Source organism: Rattus norvegicus, chromosome 7 (assembly GCF_036323735.1).
Source record: "Rattus norvegicus strain BN/NHsdMcwi chromosome 7, GRCr8, whole genome shotgun sequence".
In the NCBI taxonomy this organism is placed as follows: Eukaryota; Metazoa; Chordata; class Mammalia; order Rodentia; family Muridae; genus Rattus; species Rattus norvegicus.
The window spans coordinates 68697897-68713205 of NC_086025.1; the positions used below are offsets into that span (position 1 = coordinate 68697897).

Here is a 15309-nt window from a genome sequence, read left to right on the forward strand (position 1 = left end):
TTTTAGATATTTTGAATGTTTACATTTATCATATATGTATGTGTGTCCATATACATACATATATATTACATAAAAGTCCATATGCATACACATGTGTGTGTGCGTGCGTGTACTTTGAACTCACTGTGTAAATTCACATGGTAATATATTTGTTATTTTGTCTTCAATGCTTTGCTCCAGCATGCCTGTCTCTCATGGAACTGTCTAGTGAACTGTAGGAGAATCTTCGTGTGTAATTGGGGACGATGTGGAGGGTGGATTCATCACTTATTTTGATGTTTAACTTTTTCATATGTTGTAAAATATCCATAGTGAGTATTGAGTACCTCTATAATTGAAAAAATAAATGATCTCTATATGTTTTAAAATGATAGCATCATTTAAACAGTAATTATACTGATACACATATAACTGGGCATTCTAAAATATATGATAGAAATGTATTGTTTATAAGTTAATACCAGAATATTGAATTTTAAATATTCCAATTGGACCTTTTAAATTATATCAGTTTACTTTACCTATAACTACAATATAAAATTCTAAGATGTTTTATATTCTATGCTTGTACCTATAAAAATATCGTACATGTGATAAATTACTGAACAGTAATAGAAATTTTTTCTTTCAATTATGATATTTATGAATGATAAATTTTTATTGATGCCTGCATCCTTTAAAATATATCTTATATGTACTTTAAGAGCCACACAAGGAATATGTAGAAATATGTCTGAGTTCTACCCAGAATTTCTGACTAAGTACTTTTGACATAGTGCCAGAAGCCTGTTTCCAGTAGCATGCCCGATCAGTGTAAATCCTTGTGCGGGTTGCGACACACACAAGAACATACATATTATTTTCCCCTCTAATTTTTCAGGTCACTTCTCTATGTAAATGCCACTGTACAACATTAAAAGCATTCCATTTTATGCAATTTCTGAATGCAGGAACACTTACTATCCACCATAGTGGCAAAGATGGTGTTAGGTCTTTTATTTCTGTTTCTATTTTTTATGTCTAGCTTTCTTTCTATAATGCTTATAGTATATGAAGTGTATAGAAGAATATTATAGTAATTGCAAATACTAAAATTAAATTATTTTAAGTAGCATGTAAAGGTAGTCTCTGAAATCCTTTGTTATATCAAGTGTTATATTTCATATTGAAATTTTAAATCATTTTTATTTGTTGTTATTAATTGTGAAATTTTGTTGGACTCCTGTTTCTGTTTTATTCTCTTATAGGTGATGCATTTCCTTGGACCATAAGCTTGCATCATTTTAGCATATATACCCTTCTTGGCAAGCAAGTGACACTGTCCCTGGTGGAGCCTATGGGATGTACGTCTACTCTAGCAGTCACATCTCAGCAGCTACTTCCAGTGGGACCTGAAGGGAGGCATTCATTTGTTGTCTGTTTACATGTTGACTTAGAGTCATTAGAGATAAAATGCTCTAATCCCCAGGTTGGTACACTTTATTTTAAAAGCTAAGTTTTTTGTTTTTTTTTTTAATGTTCACTGTCTTATTAAAAGACTTCTCTTCTAGCTTGAAGGGGCTCGAGACCCCATATGTACAACAATGCCAAGCAACCAGAGCTTCCAGGGACTAATCCACTACCTAAAGACTATACATGGACTGACCCTGGACTCTGACCCCATAGGTAGCAATGAATATCCTAGTAAGAGCACCAGTGGAAGGGGAAGCCCTGGGTCCTGCTAAGACTGAACCCCCAGTGAACTAGACTGTTGGGGGGAGGGCAGCAATGGGGGGAGAATGGGGAGGGGAACACCCATAGAGAAGGGGAGGGGGAGGTCTTAGGGGGATGTTTGCCTGGAAACCAGGAAAGGGAATAACACTCGAAATGTAAATAAGAAATACTCAAGTTAATAAAAAAAAATGGGGTTCAGAGCTAAACAAAGAATTCACAGCTGAGGAATGCCGAATGGCTGAGAAACACCTAAAGAAATGTTCAACATCTTTAGTCATAAGGGAAATGCAAATCAAAACAACCCTGAGATTTCACCTCACACCAGTGAGAATGGCTAAGATCAAAAACTCAGGTGACAGCAGACGCTGGCAAGGATGTGGAGAAAGAGGAATACTCCTCCATTGTTGGTGGAATGGTGGTACAACCATTCTGGAAATCAGTCTGGAGGTTCCTCAGAAAATTGGACATTGAACTACCTGAGGACCCAGCTATCCCTCTCTTGGGCATATACCCAAAAGATGCCCCAACATATAAAAAAGACACGTGCTCCACTATGTTCATAGCAGCCTTATTTATAATAGCCAGAAGCGGGAAAGAACCCAGATGCCCTTCAACAGAGGAATGGATACAGAAAATGTGGTACATCTACACAATGGAATATTACTCAGCTATCAAAAACAATGACTTTATGAAATTCGTAGGCAAATGGTTGGAACTGGAAAACATCATCCTGAGTGAGCTAACCCAATCACAGAAAGACATACATGGTATGCACTCATTGATAAGTGGCTATTAGCCCAAATGCTCGAATTACCCTAGATGCCTAGAACAAATGAAACTCAAGACGGATGATCAAAATGTGAACGCTTCACTCCTTCTTTAAAAGGGGAACAAGAATACCCTTGGCAGGGAAGAGAGAGGCAAAGATTAAAACAGAGACTGAAGGAACACCCATTCAGAGCCTGCCCCACATGTGGCCCATACATATACAGCCACCCAATTAGACAAGATGGATGAAGCAAAGAAGTGCAGACCGACAGGAGCCAGATGTAGATCGCTCCTGAGAGACACAGCCAGAATACAGCAAATACAGAGGCGAATGCCAGCAGCAAACCACTGAACTGAGAATAGGTCCCCTATTGAAGGAATCAGAGAAAGAACTGGAAGAGCTTGAAGGGGCTCGAGACCCCATATGTACAACAATGCCAAGCAACCAGAGCTTCCAGGGACTAAGCCACTACCTAAAGACTATACATGGACTGACCCTGGACTCTGACCTCATAGGTAGCAATGAATATCCTAGTAAGAGCACCAGTGGAAGGGGAAGCCCTGGGTCCTGCTAAGACTGAACCCCCAGTGAACGTGATTGTTGTGGGGAGGGCGGCAATGGGGGGAGGATGGGGAGGGGAACACCCATAAAGAAGGGGAGGAGGAGGGATTAGGGGGATGTTTGCCCGGAAACCGGGAAAGGGAATAACACTCGAAATGTATATAAGAAGTACTCAAGTTAATAGAATAAAATATAATAAAATGTGACCTAACTCCGCAAAAAAAAAAAAAAAAGACTTCTCTTCTGTTAAATACCATATCTTTTTGTCTTTAAGCCTTGCAATCAGCATTGCAGTGATTAGATTTAAGAATGGCTTTAAATTTCTCTCAAGTTTTATAATAAGAACTGTATTGATGAGCATAAATTTGTTTTTTCGCTAGTGGGATAAAATCAGTTAAAGATGTGGATGTGCTGTTTTGAAATTCTGATGAACTATATTTTTATTGCTGGACTGGAGCGTGTACTGAAGTGACCAAATATAATTTTTAATCAGAGTCTCTCACAGCCCCTTTTCACATCTTGCTGTATTTTACACCAGAAGAGAACATTTACTAAAGGTTTCCTATTAAAGTCATTTCCCCTTCTATAACATTTCAACCGTGATGTGCCAATTCTGTTATATTCTGCCACCTTACAATCACAGTGAACTTATATCATCTGGTTTTGTGTAAATTATTAATTATCATAAAATTTACATTTTTTTAACTTCAAGTATACTATTGTATATTTTCCATATAGTCAGGGTTGTATACTACTTTTAAAACAATCCCCTTTAGCATAATCTTTAATCTGATGGGCCAATATTCATAAATTCAAAATTTATAAATCTATTCCTGCTTTTGTAGTTATCAGCCAGTTTTTGAAGTATTTAAAAAAAAAACTTCCTATATCATTCCATATTATAAAACTTCCTTTCCATTACAAAGCAGCTCTTTTCTCCCTGCCTTTTTTTAAATTTTCATCATCTGTCTGTCTGCCTGTCTATCATATCATATCTGTCTGTCTATCCATCCATCCATCATCATCTGTCTGTTGTCTATTGTCTGTCTGTTTGTCTCTATGTATCTATGCATGCATCTATCTATCTATCTATCTATCTGTCTGTCTGTCTGTCTGTCTGTCTGTCTGTCTGTCTATCTATCTATCTATCTTATTGTGGTGCTTATAGGAGTTACTTTTTTCCTTTAAACATGTAGGTCTTGGAAATGAACTTCAGGTTATCAGTCTTGGTTACAAGTTTCTTTATGCACAGAACTATGTTGCTGACACTCTCCCAGCTTCTTTCTGTTATATGCTATATAATTTGGTTTCATAGTGTTGTTTTTTACCCCTGTAGTTGGCTGGGTGAACATGAGAAAGCTGGAATAAAAATGAGGCAGACTAAAGTTTCATGCGGTAGCTAAGTTTATTCGGATCATCAGACAGTTTATACTCTGAGGATTGAGAAGAGTCACCTGAGTAAAGTGTGTAATCACAAGGACAAGACATGTGTGGCAAAAACAAGTGTTTCCCTAGAGGTATATGAAACAGGCAAGGGCAGTTATAATGAATAATCTGAAGTGAACTCCCCTACACCAGGGAGGGTCAGGCACATTCCAAGAATTCCAAGAATTCCATGTTGTTGATGAAACTGAGGTCAGTAGATTATTGTGTTGTTTTCCTGGAGTTTTTAACAAGCACTCAGAGTTCCCCTCCATGACTCCATCCTCTGACTGTGTTCCAGCAGTGTCAATGAGGAGAACAAGGAGACAGGAGTCTCCATCTCTTAGGTTGCTTAGAATGCTAGTGCTATTGTATGCTTTACAATGCTTCTAAGAGTAAAAGAAACTGTTGAGTTTAAGTTGTGTCCCTTGGGACTAGGTGCAGGGGGATGTTGTTGTCTGCCCCATTTTATCTTTGAATGTGATCTTACATATAGTAAAAGGGTTCTGATGAGTAAAAAGAGGCCCTCAGAATGAGCACTAATTAACTCCATTTAAATGAAGAGGTTTGGATACAGATAGCTATAGGCTCACAATAGTGTTAGGATTCATTGTGCATTTGTAGGAGCAGAACTTTGAAAGTGCAGATACAGAACTTTGGACACTCAGGTCTTATTAGACTCTACTCTGTCTCAGATGGTATATTAGAGTGCTAATATAATAATTTATTCATATGTGACACAAACATCTCTTTTGTTTTAAGGCACCTCATTGATGGCACTTAATTCTCTAAGTTTTACAAACTAGAACGTGAAAGAACAGATTCAACTTCACTGTATGAGTTTCCTGACTTTGCACCACTATGACAATAGTCTTGATAATGACAAAATAAAATGCAACATGCTAAAGTGATAATGTTTGGCTTGAACTGTTTCTAAGAGTAAGAGTCTGGTACTGTTTCAGTTCTCAAACTCTAGAATTACCTTTTTCTTCCTAAACAGGGAATTCTCTTCTTGTTACTCTTTCCTTATTGCTCAGTGTGTGAACATAGCTGATTTGGGCAACTCTTTTCTTCTTCTCTGTACCCCACCTTCAACTTTTTTTTTAAAATTTTGTCCTCACCTGGCCTCCTTAATGCTTGTATAAAGGTTGCTTAGTTAATAGGTGTTAGATAAAGTCGTGAGTGTGAGTGGCCACTTCATGTTCTATATCTCACTGAACACCCATTTCATATTCTAGATCTCAGTGGGCATCCATTTCATGTTCTAGATCTTAGTGCGCGTCCATTTCATCTACTAGATCACAGTGGATATCCATTTTATGTTCTAGATCTCAGAGGGCATCCATTTCATGTACTGGATTTCAATAGATTTCTATTTCATGTCCTAGATTCTTGTTTCATACTAATTGCTTATTCTAGATCTAAGTGGGTATCCATTTCATTCTCTAAATCTCAGAGATAACCTTCCACTTTTGTTAATTATTAATGATATGATTTTCTTCACTTCTGAATATTTAAAGAATAAAATTTTTTATTTAGCCAGTGTGTCATATTCAAATTGCCATTGCTATTCATTTACCTTCACACATAGCTCATACAATGGTGCCTCATAGGGACTTAATTTTCATTTCTCACTTTATCCAATTTTACTGAAGTAAATTAGTATCACAGAGTACAATAAACTCTAAAATAAATAAATAAAAGTTACCCAGTTTGAAAAAGTTTGTGATATATATACTCAAAAACCATCATAGAATACGTCCTCAGAAGTTATAGGCCCTTGACACCCCATGGTATAGATGGAATTCTACAGTTGTGATTTTTGTCTAGCTTCCCTCATTCTGCATAATCATTTTTAGATTAGTTCGTATTTTACATGTGTTCTCTTGTATTACTAAGTAACATTTAGCTATATGGTTGACCTTCATTTGTTCAGTGTTAAACATTTGGGACTTTTCCAGATTTACAGCATTACAGATAATGTTTATGTCTCAGCAGACATCAGCTTTTGTTCTTAGGGAAATTAGTTGAAATGGCCAGATAAGATAGCAGATATATACACCTTCGAAACTACCAAGCTGGTTTAAAACTGTCTGTTATACATGGGCACTGGAAAAAATTTCCTGAACAAAACACCAATGGCTTATGCTCTTAAGATCAAAAATCGACAAATGGGATCTCATAAAACTGCAAAGCTTCTGTAAGGCAAAGGACACTGTGGTTAGGACAAAACGGCAACCAACAGATTGGGAAAAGATCTTTACCAATCCTACAACAGATAGAGGCCTTATATCCAAAATATACAAAGAACTCAAGAAGTTAGACTGCAGGGAGACAAATAACCCTATTAAAAAATGGGGTTCAGAGCTAAACAAAGAATTCACAGCTGAGGAATGCCGAATGGCTGAGAAACACCTAAAGAAATGTTCAACATCTTTAGTCATAAGGGAAATGCAAATCAAAACAACCCTGAGATTTCACCTCACACCAGTGCGATTGGCTAAGATCAAAAACTCAGGTGACAGCAGATGCTGGCGAGGATGTGGAGAAAGAGGAACACTCCTCCATTGTTGGTGGGATTGCAGACTGGTACAACCATTCTGGAAATCAGTCTGGAGGTTCCTCAGAAAATTGGACATTGAACTACCTGAGGACCGAGCTATCCCTCTCTTGGGCATATACCCAAAAGATGCCCCAACATATAAAAAAGACACGTGCTCCACTATGTTCATCGCAGCCTTATTTATAATAGCCAGAAGCGGGAAAGAACCCAGATGCCCTTCAACAGAGGAATGGATACAGAAAATGTGGTACATCTACACAATGGAATATTACTCAGCTATCAAAAACAATGACTTTATGAAATTCGTAGGCAAATGGTTGGAACTGGAAAATATCATCCTGAGTGAGGTAACCCAATCACAGAAAAACACACATGGTATGCACTCATTGATAAGTGGCTATTAGCCCAAATGCTCGAATTACCCTAGATGCCTAGAACAAATGAAACTCAAGACGGATGATCAAAATGTGAATGCTTCACTCCTTCTTTAAAAGGGGAACAAGAATACCCTTGGCAGGGAATAGAGAGGCAAAGATTAAAACAGAGACTGAAGGAACACCCATTCAGAGCCTGCCCCACATGTGGCTCATACATATACAGCCATCCAATTAGACAAGATGGATGAAGCAAAGAAGTGCAGACTGACAGGAGCCGGATGTAGATCGCTCCTGAGAGACACAGCCAGAATACAGCAAATACAGAGGCGAATGCCAGCAGCAAACCACTGAACTGAGAACAAGACTCCCATTGAAGGAATCAGAGAAAGAACTGGAAGAGCTTGAAGGGGCTCGAGACCCCATATGTACAACAATGCCAAGCAACCAGAGCTTCCAGGGACTAAGCCACTACCTAAAGACTATACATGGACTGACCCTGGACTCTGACCTCATAGGTAGCAATGAATATCCTAGTAAGAGCACCAGTGGAGGGCTGGAGAGATGGCTCAGCGGTTAAGAGCACCCGATTACTCTTCCAGAGGTCCTGAGTTCAATTCCCAGCAACCACATGGTGGCTCACAACCATCTGTAAAGAGATCTGATGCCCTCTTCTGGTGTATCTGAAGACAGCTACAGTGTACTTGTATATAATAAAAGAATAAATCTTTAAAAAAAAAAAAAGAGCACCAGTGGAAGGGGAAGCCCTGGGTCCTGCTAAGACTGAACCCCCAGTGAACTAGACTATGGGGGGAGGGTTGGGAGGGCAACACCCATAAAGCAGGGGAGGGGGGAGGGGGATGTTTGCCCGGAAACCGGGAAAGGGAATAACACTCGAAATGTAAATAAGAAACACTCAAGTTAATAATAATAATAAAAAAAAAGCAAGCTGTTGGTCACCAGAAACAATTTCAGCACTCAATAATAAAAGAAGAAATTATATCTTAAAAAAAAAAACAAAAAAAACCTTTCTGTTCTTCACAGCAAAAAATGAGAGTTTCTGTTACTCTATGGGGTATTTAGAGTGGTTGTTACGTTTTCTAGTTACACACATTTTAATTCTATGATTTTAATCCTTCGTGTTTCAGCTCAAGTCCAATTAAAAACTGACCGTTTATCCTCAGCATGCTTGCTTTATTTGGGAGGAGGAGCGATGTGCTCGCAGACAAGCGATGTGCTCGCAGACCTTTCTTTGAAAGTAGCAGTTGAGCTTTTTGCCATTGCTTGCTTGTCACATTAAACACATGTGCTGTTACATCTTCTTAAGAACAAAAGTGGAAGGGATCAGACGTAGTGACAATAAAAACAGTACTGTGCCTCTGAAGTAAAGAACCCTAAACCCTGAGGAGAAGAACTTATTTCCTTCAGTTAATGCTCTCCTTATTTGATAGCTTTTTAATTTAATAAAAAGAGAAAAAAAGCATTCATAAGGATTTGGGTTCCAACAATTTCCTTTAAGAGAAAAATCTTAATTATGAAATAAAAAATGACTTGAATGTTTTTTCTTTTCTTTTTTTTTTCTTTTAGATATATTTATTTATTATAGATGAGTACATTGTAGCTGTCTTCAGACGCACCAGTAGAGGACATCAGATTCCATAACAGATGGTTGTGAGCCACCATGTGGTTGCTGGGATTTGAACTCAGGACCTCTGGAAGAGCAGTCAGTGCTCTTAACCACTGAGCCATCTCTCCAGCCGCTTGAACGTTTTTTTATACAGTTCTTTTTTTGGTTTTTTTTTTTTTTTTGGTTTTTTTTTTTTGATAGAATCTGCAGTCATTAGATCATTTTATAACTACAAATAGCCATGACTCAAGATTTGAGGCTTCAGTACACAAACGCAGTAGAAAACTAGAATATGCAGAGTTAAATGAAGGAAGCATTAACAGCAGGGTCTCTGTGCATTGGTTTTGCCCACGTGAGAGGCCAGCCTCATCATCTGGATTTGTCTTAGGGCTGAAACTCTTTATAAATAGGAGAATTTCACTTTTTTAAAATGGCGATCAGAGAATGGTATCCAGCTGTGGGTTTGCTTATATGTTTGCCCTGTCTCCCCCACCTCCCACCCTCCGGGGCTTGTTTTATACAGTATATGCCAATATGTTTTCATACAAACTCCATGATTAATGCTTATTTATGAAATCTTGTATAAATATCTTAGAACTCAGTCAAACAGTTTGCAAGTGAAAGTTTTTCTGTGAATATTGGAATGGCATATCTCAGGGGAAGGAGGTTGGATATGGTTTCTGTCTCTAGAAGTCTCATAAAGTACTGACTTTCTGTTCCAACTCTGTTATATCACTCTTTTCACTTGCCTCAAAAGAAATTCCATGTCATTTTTATCTCAGAAAAAGAGAGAAGATTTAGCTATGGAAATTATCTTGAAAGCTGGGTGATAGCTGTCCCATAGTGCACAGGGTAACCTCACATCCCCAGGTGGCCCTTTGCTCTCTGCTTTCCCCAGGTCTCTGTGTAGGATGCCTTTGTAATGTTCATTATCATTCTTAAAAGGGATCTAAGTCTGAGTAATGAGCACTGCTGGTTAGACTGCATCCATCTACAGAAATGTTTGGATCATAAAATAGCACAGTGTAAGTTTGTGGCCGGTGTAATCAGTCCTGCACTGTGGTGCACTGGTCGTTATCTTGTAGACTCTCACATTTTGAACTTGTCAGTTTTTTTATATCTAACATTTTAATAGGTTGTCAATAGAATTTGAAAACTTGATTCTTCTCCCTACTCTCCCTTATGCTCAGGTCCAGCTCATTTATGAATTGGCCGATATCATGAGTAAAGTCTGGAATAAAATTCAGAAGAGAGGCCATCTTAGTCCGTCTTCAGTGTACTCAGACACGATGGCAGGGCCTGTCCCTGGTTCTCCAGTTCGGAGCAGTGTAGGTACAGCTCCACCAGACACCAGCACGTGCAGCCCATCTGCTGACATAGGAACTACCACTGAGGTAAGTGGTTCTGAATATCTGGTACCCAATGAGAGATAAAATACAGTGAGGTTCTATCACTGTTGAAAGTGAAAGTGACTTTACCACCATGGAAGCTGACAGCTTGAGAAGGCTCTTGAAGAGCTCTGCTGCTCTCTGTCCTGCCTGGTTCTTTAGGATGTTCCTTTGAATGCTAAGCCATCTTACCACTCTGCGAAAGCTATGTGACAGTCTAGGACTGTATGGTCTGTGGTGCAGTGAGGGTACTGTTTGGGAGTATGGAAGCTAAGACGATGAGTAAAGAGAGGTTTGTTCCCCTCCCTTGCTATCTCTGTGCTCAGTGGCTGCTTGTAAGGCAGGGTGTTAACTTTCTTCAACTTAGTGGTTCTGAGCCCTGTTGTCTTCCTTTCCCTTAGTCATCAATTCAGCTTTTCATTTTAGCACTGTAAGGGCAGATGGAATGCCACTGCTCCTTCGATATAATGAATAATACTTTATAGTGACCCATCTATTATCCCGAAGTGAAATAAAATATACTGCATAAGAAATAAAATGAAAACAGATGGTATTATATATGTGTGTGTGTGTGTGTGTGTGTGTGTGTGTGTGTGTGTGTGTATGCAAAATTACTAAGATAAAAAGAAAGATATATAAGATCCAGTAATATATACTGTGTGAATGCTATGGTGGAACTGTGTTAGAATTCATAGCCAAGTAGCAATTACAAAGAAACTTACTACCTAAAATTCATATGCAAAGGTTACAAATAGGGCTCTGCAGATATGTGTTAAATGCCACCATGACTTCTGAAACAGTGACAAACTTCAGATACAGTTTTGATCAAAGCATAATTGGGTCTTGAAGTCGACTGATACATTGCTAAGACTGTGTGATTAGTCCGTGATGCAGTCTTCATTGGGTTGTAGGACTGTTATATTCACCAAAGGACCCGTTGAATTTCTGATTCCTAACATTGAAATATCAGAAATGACACTAAGCCAACCCAAAATATTCTCTTTCATTTCTACCTCCTTCTCCTGCTTCTACCTGCTAAGCCTCCCAAGAGACCCAGCTTTCTGCACTGGTGGTGGTGGATGCTGTACTTAAACCCCTGGGGAGAGCCCTGTTCTACAGCAGCTGGTGTAGATGCTGTGGCTTTGTTCTGCAGAGATAAGACAGTTCCTTCGGAAACAAAGCCCTTGGCAGTCTGATGATGGGAATGTTACTCTGCTTTTGTAATTTTATAAATCAATAAAAGCAAGCAAACTGGAATGGCTGACCTTACCTGATCTAAACCTTTAAACCAGTTGGAAAAGATATATTTATTGTCCCACAATCAGCTTCTCTCTGCTGCACAAATCCAGATGATGAGGCTGGCCTCTCACATGGGCAAAGCAGATGCACAGAGACACTGCTGCCAATCAGGTGCACAGTCAGACGTCTGAAGAAGCATAGTGGCCTATAGTGATGGACAGGTTTCTTCTGTTTCTCCCTTTTCCATATGAGGAAGAGAATAGACTACCATGTCATAGTAAGAGCAGCAAGTTCTTATGTAGGAAGCCTCAATGTTGTTGGGTTCAAAAGCTTTGAAAATTGTACAGTAAACTATTTGACCCATTGTAGCTTTAGCAGTTTTCAAATTAAATTACAGAACACTATTTTCTTTCTCTCCTCTCTCTCTCCCTCTCCCTCTCCCTCTCCTCTCTCCTTTTCTTTTTGATTTTGAAGACAGACTCTCTATGCACTCTTGCCTGTCTTGGAACTCTTTGTACCAGTCTGGCCTCAAATCAGAGACCCACCTGCCTTTGCCTCCGAGGGCAGGGGTTAAAGGTGTGTGCCGTCACTTCCCAGCTCTGAGTACTCATTTTTATAGTACACCTGTAAGACACACGACCTGTAAGATAATACAGTCTGTGAAATAGAGTCATTGAAGTTTGAAGTACTAAGTTTCTAGACAAGGCAGTTGATACAGGCACATAAATTGAGAGACATTGTTTTAGTAGGAAATAAAGAAGTATTTCATCAAATAGTTGTTTGCCAATCATGTGTTCACAAGGATGTCAGCCTTGGGACTTCCTACTGTGGAAGTATTCCTCAGAAAAGAGACATTTGAAAACCATTGCAAATGTAGGAACTTCACACAGATTCATACCGATTGGGAATTGCTACTCATCTGATTCATAGCACAAATGGTGTGTGCAACCAGTGCAAAGTTATGGTGACCTAAATACAGACTGTAATAGAAATAAATAATACCAACATTTGTAAACAGATCATTATAGGATTTCTCCTGGGAAATTTATTGATACTTTGTGGGAAAGTAGTGTTTGAAAATTTTCAATAAATTAATTAGATTTTAATAAACGAGAGTTGGGTACAATTTTATTTCAATAGAGTTAGCCACATAACAGACTAGAAGAATAGTCTACATTTGTGAAAGTGAAGAAATTTTCAAAGAAAGTGAGATCAGTCTGGTTGGAGGGTTTTACTCAGCTACTTTAAACTAACTGTGCAGGTGCAGCTCAGTGGGAGACAGCCTGCCTGCCTAGTTTGCATAAGCTCTGGGTTCAATCCCTAGTTCCAGCAGAGAACAAAAGGCAAACCTAGACTTTGAAAACGGCTTTCAGTGGCTGCACTCAGTTCATTTGAAGTCAGAGCATGGGTTTTCTTAAATTTTGTTATAGATAAGTAATAAATTCTCAAAGAGAATTTATTAATTTGATTAAATTAATTTTGTTTGACAAAAACTAAAAATAAATGAATATTAATGTAAAACATTCTGGAATTTATTATCAAGAGAGACTATGTAAAAGATCTTATTTGAAGCAATACAGAATTGGAATTGAACAACTTAGAAGTGACAGTCATTTACAGAATATGTACACTTTAATGTAGATAGTGTAGCCAGAAGAAGAAGTCTTTGGCTCCCCAGATGGTCATTGGACCCTAACCCTGGCGAGCGAGCTCTTTCAGAGGTACCTTCAGGTGCTTTGGCTGATTTGTCTCCAGGAACGAGAGGGGCTGCTGTTGAGATTGGTTTTGATGGGAGCATTGACTAGTACAGCTACAACTTAGATATTCATGTTTTACACACTTTAATTTTTTTGTTTCCTTTTGTACAATACTTTTGTTGGGGTGACCGTATACTGAGAATACACCTGCCTTTAGCTGTATCCCTTAACAATTCAGTAGTAAAGGACAGCATGACGATTTGCTGGATGTTTTCTCAGCGTGGAAGAGTGGGTCAGCTATGGCTCACCCTGGGCCTAGTTAGCTCAACAGAAAGTCAGACTTCGGGCCACACTTTTATTTCTTGTTTCCTCTGTTTACAGTGTTTCTAGAAATTTGCTTTATGACCTTTCCAATTTCCTTTCCTTCCATCTTGGAATCATATGGTTAACTCATTTTTGTGATCCTTTGAGTTCCCATATCACAAGTATCTTGATTTTTTTCCTGGATTTGCTTGTGTGTTCAAATGTAGCCCCTGCTTAGCTTAATGTAAGTAGCAGCTGTTTTCTCACTGGAAAGCATGGGGACACAGAGAAGCTGTCATGGAGACTGCATCAGCTCATGGAGTCTGTTCCATGCTTCCTTGAACGAGGCATTGTTGGGCGGCAACACTGCAGTCTTGTCTTGAGTCATCTCGGTACAGGAAGCCTTCATAGTAGCAACATGCATGTGAGCATCGGAGCCATTTGGGCACAGAGCATACACAACATACACTTTGTCATAGCTATGTGCCCTTTCTCAGGGTGTTGCAGATGGTTTGCATCGACATGACGATCTTCACTGTGTGACGTGCAACGAAACTCCAACTCACTGAGTACAGCATCCTCTCTAAACTCCTACTGCAACACACCACAGGCTGAGGGCGTGCGCGTACTTGTCATTGAGCAGACAATTTCAGATGCTTTATTAGCATACTAGTCAGCAAACTCTTGTTACTTTACTTTAATAAGTACACTCTTAATATAATTTTCTTAATATTTATTTTACTCTTGTGTGCTTGTGTTTTGGAACCAGCTCTCACGATACATCCCTGGTTGATCTGGAATTCCCTCAGACTCACATATGCACCTGCCTCTGCCTACAGAGTGCTGAGACTACAGAAGTGCTATAACAAAAGAGTATAATAGACAATATTGTAGAGCTGCTGTGGCACACCATATAATGAGGATCCAGAATGCTCCTCATACACAGACTCAGAGGACAATGAAAAGCTAAAGCAAAATGGTAGATTTGAACCATGATAGTTTAAATGAATTGCTCAGTAAGTCACATGTATGCATCACAGGTTGACACTCATTGACTATTCACTTCTGGATAGATCCTGCTATTGCTGTTGTCTTTGCCAGAGCTGGGAATATATAGACTTGTTCTGTTTTCAGTGCAAATTCACTTCTTGTCAGCTATTCACAGTAACTCTTCTTTGGCAGTACTGATTAAAATAATGGCTTTACCAATCCCACTAAAATCAGGGACTAGACAAGGCTGCCCACTCTCTCCCTAGTTACTCAATATAGTTCTTGAAGTTCTAACCAGAGCAATCAGACAACAAAAGGAGATCAAAAGGATACAGATTGGAAAAGAAGAAGTCAAAATATCACTATTTGCAGATGATATGATAGTATATTTAAGTGATCCCAAAAGTACCACCAGGGAACTATTAAACCTGATAAACACCTTTAGCAAAGTGGCTGGGAATAAATTAAGGGAAATAAATCAGCAACCTTCCTCTACACAAAAGAGAAACAAGCTGAGAAAGAAATTAGGGAGATGACACCCTTCGTAATAGTCCCAAACAATATAAAATACCGCGGTGTGACTTTAACCAAGCAAGTAAAAGATCTGTATGATAAGAACTTGAAGCGTCTGAAGAAAGAAATTGAAGATCGCAGAAGATGGAA

General features: G+C 38.8%; 1 protein-coding gene across 15 annotated transcripts in view; it reads left to right on the top strand.

The window, feature by feature from the left end:
* The window catches only part of Vps13b (vacuolar protein sorting 13 homolog B), a 576579-nt gene that overhangs the window by 260901 nt on the left and 300369 nt on the right, over positions 1–15309 (top strand). For all 15 annotated transcript variants that reach the window (XM_039079215.2, XM_039079218.2, XM_039079219.2 and 12 more), the window contains 2 exons: positions 1248–1468; positions 10220–10423. In XM_039079215.2, coding sequence (XP_038935143.1) covers positions 1248–1468; positions 10220–10423 — 425 coding nt within the window. The remainder of the gene's footprint in view (positions 1–1247; positions 1469–10219; positions 10424–15309) is intronic.